At 33.1% G+C, this 18,739-nt stretch overlaps 1 protein-coding gene across 1 annotated transcript; it reads left to right on the top strand.

Annotated features, from left to right (window-relative positions):
* The first annotated feature begins 3,050 nt into the window (after window positions 1-3,050).
* LOC123668614 (alpha-tubulin N-acetyltransferase 1-like) lies at window positions 3,051-18,291 on the top strand. The gene is made up of 7 exons (XM_045602332.1): window positions 3,051-3,154; window positions 4,153-4,305; window positions 11,497-11,668; window positions 15,542-15,696; window positions 17,113-17,194; window positions 17,522-17,571; window positions 17,968-18,291. The coding sequence occupies exons 1-7, from the start codon at window positions 3,051-3,053 to the stop codon at window positions 17,996-17,998; spliced, it is 747 nt and encodes a 248-aa protein (XP_045458288.1). The 3' UTR covers window positions 17,999-18,291.
* The last annotated feature ends 448 nt before the right edge of the window (window positions 18,292-18,739 follow it).

Here is an 18,739-nt window from a genome sequence, read left to right as displayed (position 1 = left end):
TTTGGGTGTCTGCTTTGATCAAAAAATGATACTATCAGATCATATAGAAAATTTACTAATGAAAGCATATAAAAACCTGGGATTTGTTCTTTGCGTGTGTAAACCGTTTAGAAATATATCAGCTATTAAGTGTGTTTATTTTGCTAATGTACGGAGTATTTTAGAGTATGCTAGCCCTATATGGTCACCTCAATACCGCATTTATCAGAACCGCCTAGAACATATACAAAAAAATAATCATAAAACATTTAAACTTTCAGTGTCGTAAATTTTGTGAGAGTTATGAACATGGTTGCGCGTAACATGAAATGCTTTCGTTGGAGCAGAGATGTATTCTTTTGGATGTGGGTCTGCTCTATGACATAATAAATAGTAAGCTTGATTGCCCACACCTAGTATCTAAAATAGGTTTCCGAGTTCCTAAATATCGTACCTGTAATACATCTATGGTTAGAAGTTCCTCAACATTATTCGAGTTATTTAAAAAACTCGCTGTTACTGAGACTCCCTCATACGTATAACTCATTATTTAAAAACGTCGACATCTTCACAAAGTCTAAAAGGATATTCAAAACCAATATAATAAAAATATTATCTGAGTCACAGTAACAATGTATAAACTATAAGTATATATTATGTATCTGTATATGTATGATGTGTAGTTATTTATATATGCCTCTTTTACTATGTTATTTATATATGTGTACTGTTAAGTGTTAGTTAATTGTATCTCAACACCAAAATTTTTTTACAAGCATTTTTTGTGTATCAGAATGTACTGATTGTGACTGTTTGTTTTCTTTTTTGTCAACGATATCTCCATAATACCAATTTGTTAACTTTAGGGAAACCTGTTATTGGCTTTATTATTTGTTATATACTTTATGATAAGAATAGTATAATTATAAGAAGCTATTGGTTTTCCGAATAAATAAAATAAAATATAACAAAATTATTCTAGTGAGCTGGTTAGACGAAGAGTTACAAGACTGTAGTAATTGTGATGATGAGTTTGGCTGAACCAGATTTTCACTTGCTCATCGAGCATAATATAGGCTAGAAACAATCTGAGGAAGAAGAACAATTGCGTGAGTTACAAAATCAACTCTTCGAACATTGAATCACGACAAAAAACAGGAAAATCATATAATGATAAAAATGGATACAAGTGGAGTTCTTCTGAGCCTGTACCAAGCTCTTGTAGGTCTTTGAGTCATAATATAGTCAGAAATATATCTCAGAGCCCTCAGAGGCAAAAAAATATGCATCAGCCCTGCTTACTTGCTAAGTCTTGTCAGAGAGTTGGTTTTGCTGCATTTGAATCGACGTGCCTATAACAAACCTTTGCCAAGGGAGCTGACAGATACAATAAAGCGTATTCTTGGCAGCCAAAGAACCAAAAGACCACGAAGAAGTTGTAGTTAGCCTAAAGAGGAAGCTGTAAGATTTATCCATCCAAGCTTAAAAGGAAGACACCTCATCAGTGCATCGGGTGCAAAATAAACATATGCCTACAATGCGCCCAAAAACTTTATCAGAATTGGGCCTCAAATTATTAGATCTTTAAAATATTATGGTATCTTGTTGATTAGAGTTTTTGTTTATTGATTATAATAAGAAAAGATAATTTTTTAAAATGTTTTATGACTTATTAAGTTTTTTCAAAGATTCTAAACTATGTTCCTAAAAATAAGCCATTTTTATATTTTTGCTATTAAAAAATTTATAAAATGTATTTTTTTTTAATTTTATGATTTTATCCCAATGTCTGTATTTAATCATTCAGGTTATATATAATTTTAATAAGCTTTTACTATAGATTTTATTAAAAACGTCATTTCAAATAGGGTGTCACCATGACCTAACCTCGGCTAATGAGTACTAAAAATGTGGGTCGGTAACTGAAGGTTAAAAATACCTATATTTCCTATACCTATATTATTTATCTAATTTACGGTGTTTTCTTTGTTCATCTTATTGTTTTATTGTTATAATCAAGAGAACAATATTATACTTTTTCGTTGTAACACAACAGCGAAAACATGTAATTAGTATTTTCTTGTTCTCTTTTGGTAGAATTTAGTAGTTTTTAACCTCCACAAGCAGTAGATTCGTTAAATGAAATCTGGTCACACAGTCCACTACCAGGGCTGCCAGATGTACGATTTTAATCGTACTCATACGATTTTTTTGCATTTAACTCTTGTACGATCGCTAGACCAAGTTCGTACACAAAATGTACGATTTTTATATTCCCATGACCTGGAAGCATTTCATAATTTAAAAAAAGTCATTCACCGGCAAGCATGAATTTAGTAGAACTACCCCAACTACCTAACGCGTGCCTAGATCTTTTACTTGAATGAAGTCTCTTTGAATGATCATATAAGAGCTGTATTTGTTTGCTTTCCAACAAAACTATTATATATATATATATATATATATAATATTGATATTTACTATTTCGGTAATAGTACTAATAGTTGCGACTTGAAGAAAAAAAACACATTTTGAAATAAAAAACAATTTGAAAATTTAATAGCTTTAAATTTGTTATGTTTTCCCCATTACAGTGCAGATTGTGAACGAGCACTCAGTGAAGTTTATTTAATCAAAACAAAACTTAGAAACAGTTTATCCAATGATAGACGTAAGGGCAAATTATTAACTAAGCAATTAATTAAGAAGAAACGAAAATTTTACGAAGTTTTTAACCCAACTAAAACAAAAATTTTGTATGAGTGTAAGAAATAGTTTTATTACATTTATTTTCTAACACTAAACGAATTTTGAAAATTTATAATAAAAAATTAGTACTTAGTCTTAAAGGGCTGTACGATCTTTTTATTTCAAATTTCCTTAGCATACGATTTTTTTTGTACTTGGCGTACGATCACACTTTTTGTGCACCTGGCAGCCCTGCCACTACCCATAATACTTACTTACTCACTGTTCACTGAGTGATGAAAAGCTCTTAAATTATTACTAGACCTTTTATAGATAAACTACAAATAATAATTGATTATAAGTTGTGTATATAAATTATCGTGATGGAGTGGACAGTACCTGTTAATGACATTTTAAAAAATCAAATCACAAAGTTAAATAGCTCATTGATCCCACCCGGATTTCATGGAGATGTACGAGCCGTGAGGTAGGTGGACAAATACAAAATTTATATTATTTTAAAATTATGTAATTTTTTTAATTATTAATATGTTAAGCTTGCTGTTTATCATTTTTTATATTAATATCCCGAGTTGTTAATAGTTTTTGCAACACGACTACTCAACGTTTTTTTTAGTGAAGTAGTAGGCTTTGACTCAGCTCTTATAAGGCGATACGTGCTTAAGGTCAGATTTTTCAAAGTTGCGAAATTCATCATAGGATCTTGTTCATGTGGTACAACTAATTTTGTTACCTTTATAAATTTAGTTCAGAAAAATAGGCTTTTAAGTATTATGATCATAATAGCTCGTTAATATAGTCATAATATACAAATTAAATGTAATAAATACTTATTTTATATTGTTGTTTAATTTCTTATTGTCATACTAAAACTGCAAGTATTATACACCTACTATGATTAAGCTGAAATTCTGATATATGGAGTTCAAAAAAATAGTGTTTACTGACTTGATTTCTCACTCATTAAAAATTATATGGTCGAGACATTTAGATTTATAATGGTCTACATTTTCAACTAAGAATAACTATTGAATGTTGTGTCAATCAATAAATATTTTGACTAAATTAAATTAACTAGTCAGTGTGACTTAGCTTTCTATAGTTCATGATTAGTTAAAATATTTTTGGTATTATTTATAAATACAAAAAAATTTATATTATAAAACTACCTCCATAATTATTTATTTATAACCTTTCTTTTTTTTAAAGGAAATACATTTAATGGGGTTGACATCATCGGGTTAAGTTAATTTTTATTTTCATTATTTTCCATTACTTTTTCTATTTTATTTGTTTGATAATCAATGTGATTTCGGCCTATTATTTATTCGTTTATTGAATCAGCTGTTACTATTAAAAACAATTTCAGACAAAGAATGTGGTCTTCTTGCGAATTTATATTACTACAGTAACACAAACAATATGTGCAATAAACATCCTGAAAAATGTTCTATTTTGTTGTAGAGTAATGCAAGATAGTTTGGCAAAAGTGATAGACCATCTTGGTGAACAATCGGCAAGTGCTCAAGGGTTAAATAAGGTGATCACAACTGCGGAGAAGTTACGCAACTCACCGACACACATCCTGTACCTGTTAAAAGATAATAAAGCCCAAGGGTATGAGATTATTTAATTACAGCATCAGCGCTAACTATATTTGATCATCGTGATGAAATCATCATTACTTTAATTTGTATATGAAAGTTTGGACAAACTGTTGCTTTTGAAAATTTACTTATCATTTTAATATTGTGTATTTTGATTATGATTTAAAATAGAAATGACAGTTATTTACACTGCATTTTTTTAATAGCATATATAGTGTTTATCAATTTATTTATTTTGACATTGACATTATCTATGTTTCTGGTCTCTGTCCCAAAGTTGTAGTTTGATTTCTGTCCTTAGTTTGGCTCTAACTTTTTATACAGTGTCTCCGGTCACGGCCTAGTGATGATTTTAGGTTACAAAATATACCCAATTTCATCGACAAAAACACCAATAAGTAGGTCTCCCATCCTGTCAAAACGGCCACTATTATTTTTTTTTTATTATTATTGTAGATACCTCTGCCAAAAGATGCAGAAATTATCGCTAAGTTGTGATCGGACACACTGTATATTGTACATCAACTGTTTCAGGTAACATTTGACTTATGTACATATATAAAACACCTTTAGTACATCATATGTAAAAAATCTATGTAATGTAAAATGTATCTAAAAAGAATTTTGCTTGTACAGTGTTGTTATGTACGAGAAACGTGATATAAAATATTTCTTGTACGTTTTTGATAAATATATACAATATACCATATATAGATTAACATCCTCATCATCATCATCACTCATCACTTCAGGCTATCGCAGTCCACTGTTACTGATTTTGTTTTTGTAAAAACAAAAACTGGTTATTTGAGTTATTCACATAAATTTTGAGGTTATGTGAAAAAAGTGTAAAAACAAAAGTTGTAGATCTTTTTATTTACCTACAACTTTGCTGTTTCACTATTTTCGATAGGCTTTCTAGTTTTGCCGGAAATCGAGATAAGCCGTTTTTTACCCTTAAAAACTCACCCTCAGATCGCCCGTAAATTATTTTCCTTCCATTTTTATTATATTCTCTTTTTTTTAATTGTTTTCATCCTACTAGTTTTTTTTTTACTTTTTACCATTTGCCCTCGTCTACCGGTCGTAAAAGCGGTCATACTGAAACGTGTGAATAACGATCGTGTCACACTCAACGTAAAAAAGAGACATGAGTTAAAAATACGTAAGTAAAAGTCTATATTGCCTGACTAACATTTCGTTTTGTCATTATACCTTATATATTTATTCGGTGAATTTCCTCAGAGCTACCGGAGAAAGATGCAGCATTGATACAGATAAAGACAGAACCAAATAGAATATTGGCTTTATTCAACAATAAAATAAGACATAGTAAATAATTAGGTATTGATATTTTGACAGAATGACACTGATGATAATGTCATAGTATTATCTAATATTATAACGAAGGTAATTAAGTAACATGTAACCTCCATGCTAAACAAGGAGATCACATCATTCACCCCCCCTTTATGAAGAGACGTAATCTTGAAAGTGGGCTGGAGGTCTGCGTTCTCGAACAGAGCGACGAACTTGTGTACTCTCCACTTCTGGGCTAGCAGGTGAAGCTTCGTTAGAAGGGACCTCCTCCATTTCTAATTGCTCTTCGTCGTCCGACGAGTCATCATCAACGGCCTGAGGTAGTGGCGCTAAGGACCTATTAGAGACTGTCGTCTCTCGTCCATCCGCTAATCGAACGTAAGAATATTCAGGATTGCTTTGTAACAGCTGTACCTCTTCTACAGCCGGATCATATTTGGAACTCCTTACGTTCTTCTTCATATAAACAGGTCCGGGTGAATGAAGCCAAGTTGGTAAAGATTGGCCGTTTATTGAGCGACGAGGATGGTTGAACATACGCTCATGTGGCGTTGCATTCGTTCCCGTACATAAGAGGGATCTTATGGAATGCAGCGCTGGCAGCAAAGCTTTCTCCCAGTTAGCAACATCTTCGTTATTCGATCTAAGATGTAATTGAATTGTTCGCCACAGCGTACCATTTAGTCTCTCAACCAAACCGTTTCCTTGGGGATTGTAAGGGGTGGTGCGACTGCAAGATGTTCCCAGTGAGGTTAAGAAATGTCTTATTTCATCCGATAAAAATGAACTTCCTCTATCGGAATGGATATAAGCCGGAGTACCAAACATGGAAAATAAATCTTTAAGGCAATTTATGACCGTTCCGGATGTCATATCTTTACAGGCATACGCAAACGGAAAACGACTATATTCATCGATTATTGTTAAAATATATCGGTTTTGAGTATTAGATGGAATCGGCCCTTTAAAATCTAAGTTTAGTCTTTCGAAAGGTGCAGTTGCCTTTATCAGATGCCCTTGGTGTTTTATATAACGAGGTTTGATTTCAGCACAGATAGGGCATGCTGCCGTCATTCTTTTCACTTCTTCGATGGAATATGGTAAGTTCTTAGATCTAACCCAATGAACCATACGTGTAATTCCAGGATGGCAAAGAGATCGGTGTAGTTCAACAAGTTTGGAGCTATTAGACAAAGTATTTATGTGCATGCAGACTCGAGAGAGCGCATCGGCAGCAAAGTTCTGTTTTCCGGGTCGATAAACAATGTCGTATTTAAAACAAGACAATTCTAGGCGCCATCTCTCGATCTTTTCGTTCTTGATCTTATTAGAGTGTGTTTGGTTGAACATAAATGCAACAGACTGTTGATCAGTTATGAGTAAAAAGTGTCTTCCAATCAAGAAGTGTCTCCATTTGCGTAAAGCTTCAACTATAGCGCAAGCCTCTTTCTCAATAGAAGGTTGTCTTTTCTCAGAATCGTTAAGCGATCGTGAGAAGAACGCTACGGGACGCCCTTTCTGTGACAGCGTTGCTGCGATTGCGAAGTCAGAGGCGTCAGTTTCAACAGAAAATATCTCTTTGTCGTCTATTCCAGCCAAGGCTGATTTAGAAATGTCAATCTTTAGATTGTTAAAAGACTTAATAGCCTCTTCAGATAAAGGAAATGTAGCTTCGATCAGAGGTCTGATTTTGGCAGAAAAGTTGTTGACCCACTTTGAATAATGAGCGAATAGTCCAAGTGCTCTTTTCAAAGTAGTTGTATCAGATGGGATAGGAAGATTCGTCAGTGGTTCCAATCGAGATTTGTCAGGTTTGATAACGTTATGATGGATGGTATAGCCGAGAAGATTTATGGATTCTGATTCAAAAGTGCATTTACTCATATTTAGAGTGAGTTTGTATTTTTCAGTAGCTTTCATGAATTTGCGAAGGTTATCATCATGATCCTGCTTATCTTTTCCGCATACAGTTACATCGTCTAAGTAAGCATATGTACCTTTCAGTTTTTCCGAATCAATGATATACTGTAAGGTTCGCTGGAAAGCCGCTACACCATTTGTGACTCCAAATGGTATTCGTGTGAATTGGTAGAGATTCCCGCACGCTTCGAAGGCGGTGTATACCTTCTCCTTTGGAAGAATTGGAACTTGGTGATAAGCACTTTTGAGGTCGATTTGGCTATAAATATTGTATTTAGCGACTTGAGTTATGATAGAATCGATGTTAGGTAAAGGATATGCATCTAGTTCCGTAAATCTATTTATAGTTTGAGAATAGTCTATGACAAGACGCTTCCGATGATAGCCATCACTAGTAACGAGTACTTGTGCCCTCCAAGGCGAGATACTGGGTTCGATAACCTTGTCTTTAAGTAAATTGCTTATTTCGTTAGATATAAATTCTTGGTCTTCTTGAGAATGCCGTCTGGAGCGAATAGCTATAGGTTTTATATTTGGTGAAAGATTGGTAAAAACTGAAGCTGGTGGGACAGATGCCTCCATTACATTGCAAACTTTCAAGGGCCTTTTGTCTCCCCCGAATTGAAGTTCAAATGATGAGTGTTTTCCTAATATATCATGCCCAATGATAACGTCAGCACACAGATCGTCAACAATGAGCAGAGGTTGATGCTGGTATATATGTTCACCAATCTGAATTGTAGCGTAGCATAGTCCCTCGACATATGATATATTGTTAAGAGATGCTAAAGTTATCGCTTGTCGACAGGGCTTTCGTTTAAGGTTCATGGTTAGAGCAGTATTCTTATCGATAAAGCTGATTGAACTTCCGGTGTCGAGTAGCGCATCTGCTTGATAGTTGTTCAAGGTAATAGGAATGGTAGCTTTGCGTAGGCTTGATGGAGCAGCAGCGGATATAATTGACAAATGAGAATCGGTAAGTTGGGGTTGAGTAACGTCGTCATTGTCTGTGGTAATAACACTTACTGTACGTTGACCTGGTCTTGAACTACGGCAAACGGTTGCAAAATGTCCTTTTTTGGAGCAAAGTTGACATTGGGCATTATTAGCGGGGCACTTGATCCTTTGATGAACATTGCCACCGCAGAAAAAGCATCGGCGGTCACTTTGCGTAGGGCGACTGTATTGAAAATTTTGAGTTCTTGTTGCTGCTAAATTGAGCTTTGGTTGCGGTGCTTGAGTTTCAGAGATTGCATTAACAGGGACAGCAGACGTTGATGGAGATGATACTGTGAGTAATCGTGAAGTATTTTCAGCAGTTTCTAAAGATATTGCCAGATTCAATGTTTCTTCCAGAGACATAGTCGATTTTTCTAGCAGCCTTTCTCTTATTTTCTGTGACAATATTCCGGCAATGAACGTACCACATACGGTTTCGTTTTGATGTTCATTAGCAGTAACAGCTTTGAAGTGACATTCACGAGCAAGAATGGCAAGAGATCTCGAATATTCAGCTAACGTTTCGCCAGGCTGTTGCTTTCTAGTAGCAAGGCGATGCCGAGCCAAGGTAATATTTTTTCGTTTCTCGTAGGTGGTACTGAGAGTGGTCATGGCATCGACGTACGTGGTGCAAGCTTGAATGAAATTAAATATTGATGGCGAGATATGGTTTACAAGGAATTTGTACTTAAGGGCATCGTCAGCCGAAGCGGCTTCCTGTGCGATAAAATTTTCAAATGAGTACTTCCAATGAATCCATTTCAGGTCTGAGCCGGCCATTGCGGGTTCCACGTCAAAACGTTCGGGACGTAGATACCGCGATATTGAAGAAGACTTTTCCTTTTCGTCAGGCATAGCGAGCACAATATCAGCAAAACACAAAATTATTGTTGAATAAATTGATACAGATAAAGACAGAACCAAATAGAATATTGGCTTTATTCAACAATAAAATAAGACATAGTAAATAATTAGGTATTGATATTTTGACAGAATGACACTGATGATAATGTCATAGTATTATCTAATATTATAACGAAGGTAATTAAGTAACATGTAACCTCCATGCTAAACAAGGAGATCACATCAAGCATTCCTAGCAAATATTCTCAGCAACAATACAGGAACACGTAAAGGCTTATAGTATAAAATAATATATCGAATACAAATACTTTGATGCCTTCAATAAAAGGCGATAGTTTGAAAAAAGAGGAACCCAAATAAGTAAGACTTAATATCGCCTCCTTATAAAAAAATGTGGCAAATGAGAGTTGTGATGAAACTATGTCGAAAACTGGATGCAATGCTAAAAAAATGTCCAGATATAGTTTATGAGGCATTTGTTAATTTAAATGCAAATAATTTGTATTACACGCATGACTTTTATGTTGTAATATGTCGATTCAACGGCTAAATATTGTGGAAGCCTGGAACTTCCCGCCATTATTATAGAGAAGCCAAAATCAAACCTATCTTTAAAATATTTTTAACCGACTTCAAAAAAGGAGGAGGTTACTCAATTCGACCGTATATATATTTAAGTTTCTGACAATTTATTCTTTGTGTAAAATATTCTATTAAAATATTTCTTACAGATAACTTATGTGTAGTTTAGATTTTTACTATTCCCTATTCCCTTTCCCCTATTTATTTATCTTCAAAAAAGAAGATAGTAATAGGTAGGTCATAGCCGCATCAATATCCGCATTGCGGTTAATCTATACAATATACCTATTGCATGTTTCGTTTCAAATTTTGGTATTTCGGCAGCTACTTAAGTGGCTACGCCCCCGAACATCGATAATGAAATTGTGTTCGCTTTTAAACAATCCATAAAAAACCTTGACATTGTTCTCATGCGTTTAGGAAACAAAATATAACACAGTATGCTCTATATTACCACCTAGAATGCTACTCACGCAATGTTTTCTTATAGGAGACACGCAAAAATTATTATACACATTAAAATATATCTCGCAAAATATGCATAGATGTTTATCACTGCGATTATTATTTATATTATATTAGTTATAGTTCTTATGCTCGATGCCTTTGCTTATATATTTTTTTAATTAAGCATAAAATATTTTACCGCAAACTTTCAAAAAGTTGTAATGAGTAAATGAGTATTACATTTCCATTTTAAATAATTCCGAAAGTTAAGTTTGTATAACGCATTAAAATATAACACTATAATTGAATTGAAGAAAGTTTTAAAATTTGTCGTTAGAATAATTTTTTCGTCATACTTTTAACAAGCGTAACTAGGTCTACATTCCCGCATACTTGATGCTCTGTGAGGTGTGACTCAATCATGATTTTTTAACGCCATACCCAACAAGCATTACGAAACTGTAATATTAAAACGTTTTTGCAAAATGTACATTAATTTTTAAAGCAACGATGCTCTTTTATTTGCATTGAATTTTATAAAATGACCACATTTTTTGAAATGACAATTAAAAAAAAAAATCTGACTAGTAGATTAAAAAAAAAAATCAATTTTACGTAAATGTTATGTTAAACAAGGCTTGTATTTAATTAATTTGTGTTACTTATGTAGTCTATAAAGAAAACGCCTGCGTCATTTGTCACATTAAGCTAATTGGCGAATATCATGCGCTTTACCCATAGTCGCGTCTTAACAATAATTCAATAGTCTACCCTTGTAACGGTAACACGTCAGTAAAATATTAACTTTGCTTTCAGTTATGCTTATGCGAATATATTTTAGTGTTCGAGTGTTATTAAGTGCTAACAAATATTTATTCAACTCTAACTGTTAATTAATTGTTGACTGTCAATTTTGCATTTTTTATGTTTTTTATTTTTAAAATTTATAGCCATTGATGTCTGAAATGAATCCTTTTCTTTTGCGAATATTTTTTTTCACTGTGTGGGTTAGTTGATATATATTATATATTTTTATTTAAGAAATGTATATTTATTTTTAAATTTTCAGAGGTAAAGGTGAGGTAATTGGGCTGCTGAAGGTCGGTCACAAGCATTTGTTTCTCTTCGACGAACACGACAAGGTCTGCGAGGTGGAACCGCTCTGTGTGCTCGACTTCTACGTGGTACCGGACCGGCAGCGACACGGATACGGAAAGCTGCTAGTCGATTATATGTTATTAGTGAGTATATTTTGTACACCACTCCTATACTACAGACTTAATATTGTGCAAATTACACTGACGTAATTATTGTAAGTTTCACCAACACCTAAGGTTTTTTTGACATTTTAAAATTTTATGTACAACTAGCTGCTGCCCGCAACTTCGTCTGCGTAAACTCTATACAGCACCAAAAATACCTACGATTATACCTTTTAAAATAACTTTCATTTACCCGTTTCTTCTTTACATTTCATATCTACAGAAATATCTCATAGATGGCGCTGCTTTAAAATTGTCTGGTCTACTTATATTCATTTAATTAGGTTTATCGACTTAGTTACTTATATTGCGTGATTTTTATAGTGTGAAGCCAACTTATATAGCATGGTTATTAACATAATAACAACAACATTCAAATATGCGTCGTTAGTGTACACGTTGTTACAGAAAGCGTTGAGGAAATAAAGGTTCACTGCTCGTTCCCGATAGGTGATAGCATGATAATATGTGGCTTATATGTTGACCTGACTTCTTAATAATATTCGTGCTAAATTTGAAGTAAATCCATGTGGTACTTTTTGAGTTTATCCCGGACATACATATACGGACCTCGTATCATGTAGTTTTTAGAATTTTTGTCTGTTTCTCTGTATGTATGTCCGGGATAAACTCAAAAATTACTGCATGGATTTACTTCAAATTTGGCACGAATATTATTAAGAAGTCGGGTCAACATATAGGCTACATATTATCACGCTATCACCTACGGGGAACGAGCAGTGACCTTTTATTTCTTCAACGCATTCTGTAACAACGCGTAATCTAACGACGCATATTTGAATGTTGTTGTTATTATGTTAATAACTATTTCATAAGCTAGCTTCACATTATAAATAAGACATTCTGTAGTATATTTAGTATCAGCATTGCACCCGTGCGAAGCCGGGGCGGGTCGCTAGTAATAATAATAAGTATTTTTATGTTTCAGTTATCCAAAACACTAGAAAGTTAGAAAATATTGGTACAACAATTTAAAAATAAATGGAACTTTGATATTTTGCATTGAAACTAAAGATGGAAAGCATATAATGTTACAAAAACCCGAAAAAACCGGTTCCTATTATTATAATTATAAAGGAATACGCAGCCATTGCAAGTTGTGTTCTCCATAGTGTCAAGGCGATAGCTGAGATTTTATTTCAGACACAGTTGCACACTATCAAACAGGTTTATCAAACACACCGTCAATCAAAATTTCCATCAAACACGTCAAACATTTACATCATTTGACAAACACTTCAAACAAGCTTGCACACTTTCAAAAAATTTGACAAACACGTTTGTCAAACAAAAATTTGACAAATAATTTGATCGTTTAAGGGTCTTTTAGAAATGAGTCAAATACAATCAATCCTACACAAACATTTGGGTGTGTGAAAGCTATGCTTGCAGTGGGTCCCACACAATCGCGTCACTTGGTGCAATGCCATACTTACCAGATTTAACGAAGGGGCGTCAAATTTGGTGTGGTACATAATAACAGGTGACGTAACATGGATTTATTGCTACGATCCCAAAACAAAGCAGCAATCGAGCGTATGGGTCTTTCAAGGTGAGATGAAACCAAGCAAAGCGTTGCGCGTGAAAAATGAATCGTAGCGGATCATTGCTTCTTTCTTTAATAAAACTGAACACGTGGCTCCTGTTGCTTTAGAGAATTGTCGTACCGTGAATAGTGACTGGTACACGACCATTTGTTTTCCGGAATTTATTGAAGAACTGCGTAAAAATAACCGTAAACGCCGTATCATCTTGCACCACGACAATGCTAGTTCCCAAATGGCCAGACAGACAGACAAACTAATTTTTGAAGGTGAAACACGTAGAAGTTATGAGCCATTCTGTATACAGTCCCAACCTGGCACCTTCTGACCAATGACCAAGAACCAATTACGCAGTCAACGATTTTCATCAACAGAAGAGGCTGTCAAAGAGTATGAAAAACACGTTTATAAGGTAAACACGGAGAAGTAGTACAAATGTTTTCAAAATTGGTTTTATCGTATGAAAAAGTGCATTAACGCATATATATGCATAGGGGAGAATATTTTGAGAAACAATAAATTCATTTTTAACCTTTAATAGTCCATTTTGAGAAAGAAACCTTTAATTAAATTAAAAATATCCTTTTTCGTGAAATTTGGAGGCTATACTTTATCTGGACATCAATGCAAAGAATAAATTAAAGATATTAACAATTTCTTTTAGACAACCGCAGGATCAAAAGAATATTGTTACTGCTGGTGGCAGGCTTTAAAAACACTAAGATATCATCATCTATACATATAATAAAATGGTAGGAAAGTCAAAACTGTACATTGAATATTTCTTTTAAAGAATACTTGAGGACGGATACGATACACCTACGGATCACACCCCAAGTATTCTTTATTATATGTATAGATATACTAGCTGACCGGACATACTTCGTTCTGTCAAAAGTTAACATTAAAAATTATTATTTTTTGACCTTCCGTGGGTCTTAAGGAACATATAAAAAAAAAAATAATTAGCCGAATGGGTCGAGCCATTTTCGAGTTATGCGCTTAGCAACATTTATTTTTATTTATATATAAGATTTGTTGTTTTTGTTTCTAGGAGTCATTAGTTATTTGATCTATTGGTTTGATCGTATGCGCTTTTGTTTAATGAAAACATGAAGTTTGACAAACAAAATTGACAAATAAATTTTACCATGTACAGGGCCCTTAAGGATGCCCAAATCTCATAGTAGGTCACATGCCTGTCTGTTTCGATCATACGGCGCACGGGCATGAATCTTCATCGTCAAAAGCAGATTGAAGATGAGCGAAGCTCTGTCAACTGTCAAAATTACACTGAAAATCGTAGAAAATCATACTACGAAAATTTTCCTAAGTTAAATCCATGTTAATATAGACACGCAATTTTTAAAATGGCTCCCCAATGTAAAAACAATTGGTAGTCACTACAACTGTAGAATACTACAGCCAAAGATTTCCATTTTCAAAAGTCGTAATTATTTTTTAAATATTATTTATGGAAACTTTTTGTGCTTGCTATGTAATGCGTGTTTACTTGACTATTTTTCGTCGACCTACGTTGTATTATATATACCTCACAACTTTTTACTGGGTGAATCGACTTTGATGATTCTTGTTTTAATCGAAAGCTGATGCTTTTTTTGTAGCTCCATTTAGATTGAGATCTGATGAATACTTTTTTAGTAATCTTTAATAATGCGTATTAGTGTATTTCTTCGTCTACTTCTATCTATACAAATAAATAAAATTGGAGTGTTTGTTTGTAATATTAAAATAACCGCTTTTTACTAAATTCATATGTATGTATTACATATACCAAAAAAACATTTTTTATAATTTTTGTCTGTCTGTCTGTCTGTTCCGGCTAATCTCTGAAACGGCAGGACCGGTTTTGACGGGACTTTCACTGGTAGATAGCTGATGTAATAAGGAGTAACATAAGCTACTTTTATTTTAAAAATTTATCTATTTTGTAACTACGAACTGAACAATAATTATCTTTTAATTCTACGTGGACGAAGTCGCGGGCACAGCTAGTTGTATCTATTATTGGCCGATATAATAGAAGTCGGTTTTTTCCTTACACACCTTATAGCGATCGTTACTCATAGTAGGGAATAATTTATCCACCAACCCGCAGTTGAGCAACGTAGTCGATTAAGCTGCGATCCTTCTACATGGAGGAAGAGGCCTATGCCCAGCCGTGGGATATTACAGGCTGAATCGAAATAAAAATAAATTAAATTGTAAGTGAACGTTATAAAACTATTTACTGGTATAGTATATTTTACATAATGTTGAATTATAGGATACAGAAACGTCTGTAGAAAAACTAGCAATAGACGGACCCTCACCAAAAATGGAGCAATTTTTACGCAAGAACTACGGTGTTGACAAATTAATGCATCAAAAGAACAACTTTGCAGTTTCGCCACAGTTCTTTGCCGCAATACCAGAAATAAGGTGAGTGAAAATTTGATGTTTTGTAGGGTACTTTTATATCAAGATATTTACAAATCCCGTTATTGGAAAATAGTTCCTAGTTCTTTTTCTAAATAGATTAACTTAATTCAAACTTATTTCACGGTTTTTTTTTTTTTTTTTTTGTTGAGACATAAATAAACTTAATCTTTCAGCGCTTTGTTCATAGTACTGTAAATTATACAATAGACAGATATTATAGACAATTATATAGATTTCTATTGTTTGATGCATAATAATGAACAGAACTTGCGGGCTCATTTTTCGATAATCCCTCAAGGCTAAATTCAAGGTTAAGATTCAACAATCGTTAGTGATGGCGTCGATATTGAGGATACGTTATTATTCTTTGTTAAATATTTCACCTAATTCTGGTGTATACATATATTAGGAACTCGACAAATAGGCTAAAATGCAGCTGCTAGTGGGTATTTTGCTACTACTATACATAATGTTTATTCAACTATTTTAACATTTTTAAAGAGCCCTTAAAAATGTTTATTTGACACTCCCTAACTTTTGTATTAGCTATAGAAGTAATCAATATAAAATATTTTAGGTACATTTATATATCTAGTTAAAAAACATAAAAATTATTTGTAATATCATATCAAAAATCGACCATTCCATCTCCGCCTGACCGTGTCGGTGCTTTAGCCAATTGAGTTATGGAACGATGTACCTGCTAGATCGAATTTTTTTTTATATGATGATTTTATATTCGGTTTTTGATAATTATGATATTAAAAATTGTTTAGAATTCCTTAATGTGTGGGTAAGACAAAAATAAATACATAGTACATAAAATTATTTTCTTTTGGACGTAACAAAAACAATCTTGTTAGTTTAATGATTGTTCATTTTATATTTATAAAGGATTATTAGATGGTTTCTAAATTATATTAAATTAATAAGAACTATTCAAATTTGAAATTTAAATTCCGAAGAAAATATAAAGAGTACCTCCACAAAAGATGACGACGTCGCTTGTTAATTATTCATCTTTACAAATATATATTATAATTAATGCAAATATAAGTATTTTTAACAACGCGACGCGTTAGCACGTCGATTGACCTTCTTCGATTTATACATATATTATTAATATTACAATAAACATTTTACATTTCAATCAACATACATTTCATCACTTTGACTAACTTCTACCCATAAAGGCTGGGGGTTCTCTATACTCAAAATGTATTTTGAACGCATGTTCGGGCGCAAAACGAGTCCTTATTGAATATAGAAGTTGGTCTTATGACATTTACATTCTAATCCTAAATCCTATCTCTAGTAAGTAAATTAAGTGATGTTATTTAAGTCGAGACCGGCCGTTATTCGTAACTTTGTAACTACTAAAGTAAAAGTTATTAATTTTACTAATGTTGACGGCAGTAAGTCGCAGCGTAAAGCACCAGTGGCTACTCCTGCAGTCGGCCGCTTTGCCGCTTCCAAACCACACTCCGCTATTGCCACAGTGAGTATTAAATTTTTTTCCAGAGTTAATCCCATCCTATATTATTACAAGAAAAATATTAGCTTTAAATTAAGAAAAGCACTTACGACATAATTGAGCCTCATCATTCGAGATGAATAGAAATACAGTCAAAAGCCATAAATAATGTGTTTTTTTTGTCATGATTGTCACGTTAAGGCTAACACAACCGTCTGTAATATAAAAATAGGGAATATAACATTGATCTACTTGGAACCTTTGTAACTTTTAGAGGATTAGATCTTTAAGTATCTATCTGATAGACAAAAAATATAGCCTGTAAAAAATTGATACCAATTTTTTTTTCAGGTAATTCATGGCGGCGGAAGTACTGCACAGTATCAACAAACTACTAATGGGTAATATTTTATATGTCTTGTTTCTTTTTGTACTTCACTTATATAGTACGAGCAATACCCGTGCGAATAATCCGCACTAAATACGTAAAAAAAAACCGACCGTCAATCGTATTGACGTTGTTTCAAAATTAGAGCCGCCATATATATAATTTTAATAATTAATTATTTTACAAAAACAAAAGAAATAATAATTTTTAGTTGGGGATGCCGGCAACCGGTTATCTATAAAATGGTATTTAATTTATGTGAAGTAATTGTGAGGTTTTTTTCTAAAAAGGGAGGCAAACATCGTTTGTAATATCACTCACAAATGTACGTTTTTTTTTAACCTTTTTTTTTTGTTATTTTATATTTTGCGTTTTTTATGTTTGTTTTCGTTTTTTTTTTTGCTTTCAGCTTCAAGCATAGCAGACTCGACTGGCACTGACAGGGGAATACATTTTTAGTACACTTTTATGTCAACTTTTATTTATGTATCTTTTATTTATGTATCTTTTATTTAACTTATTTTTATGTAACAGTAATATGATCTTACATTGTAGCTGTAGAAAATTTGTTGTCAATTTTATGTACAATATGATATATAGCATTGTAGTAACATAGTGATTGAAAAAGTTTATTGATATAATAGCTGATCGCTTTATATAATATAATAGTCGTCTAGGGAGGGTTGGTAAGATCTAATCTTTCGTTCAATGATATACAATAATAATAATACAGGGAAAAAAAATTACGATTACCAAAAACAAAAAGGGAAGTCGACACTTGAATCTTATAAGACAGACACGTTACACTGCACGAGAGTTTCCTGACGTTTAGTGTGTGGACAATGTTCCTAATTTGACTGTATTTTTTAAATGTTGGTATGTTACCTCAGAACTTACGGCTAGGTGGAAACGATTGCGATGTTTTTTTTTTTCGAAAAGTGGTGCGTGTTATGTAGGCCTATTTAAAATTTAATCGAAATCTGACGCTAATATATAACGACGCTAATATCGCTATATGACGCTAATATCGCTAATAATGCGCATTTTCTTAATTTTGATTATTTTTATTCTAATTGGAAGCTGATGCTTGTCTCGTAGTCGCATTAAATTTCGATCGAGATCTGGTAACTACATTTTGAGTGATCTTGAATAACGCGTATTTATTTGATAATTTATTCGTC

The sequence above is a fragment of the Melitaea cinxia genome, chromosome Z (assembly GCF_905220565.1).
Source record: "Melitaea cinxia chromosome Z, ilMelCinx1.1, whole genome shotgun sequence".
Classification (NCBI taxonomy): Eukaryota; Metazoa; Arthropoda; class Insecta; order Lepidoptera; family Nymphalidae; genus Melitaea; species Melitaea cinxia.
Note: the sequence above shows the minus strand (reverse complement) of the source record. Positions and strands in the feature narration are given on the sequence as shown.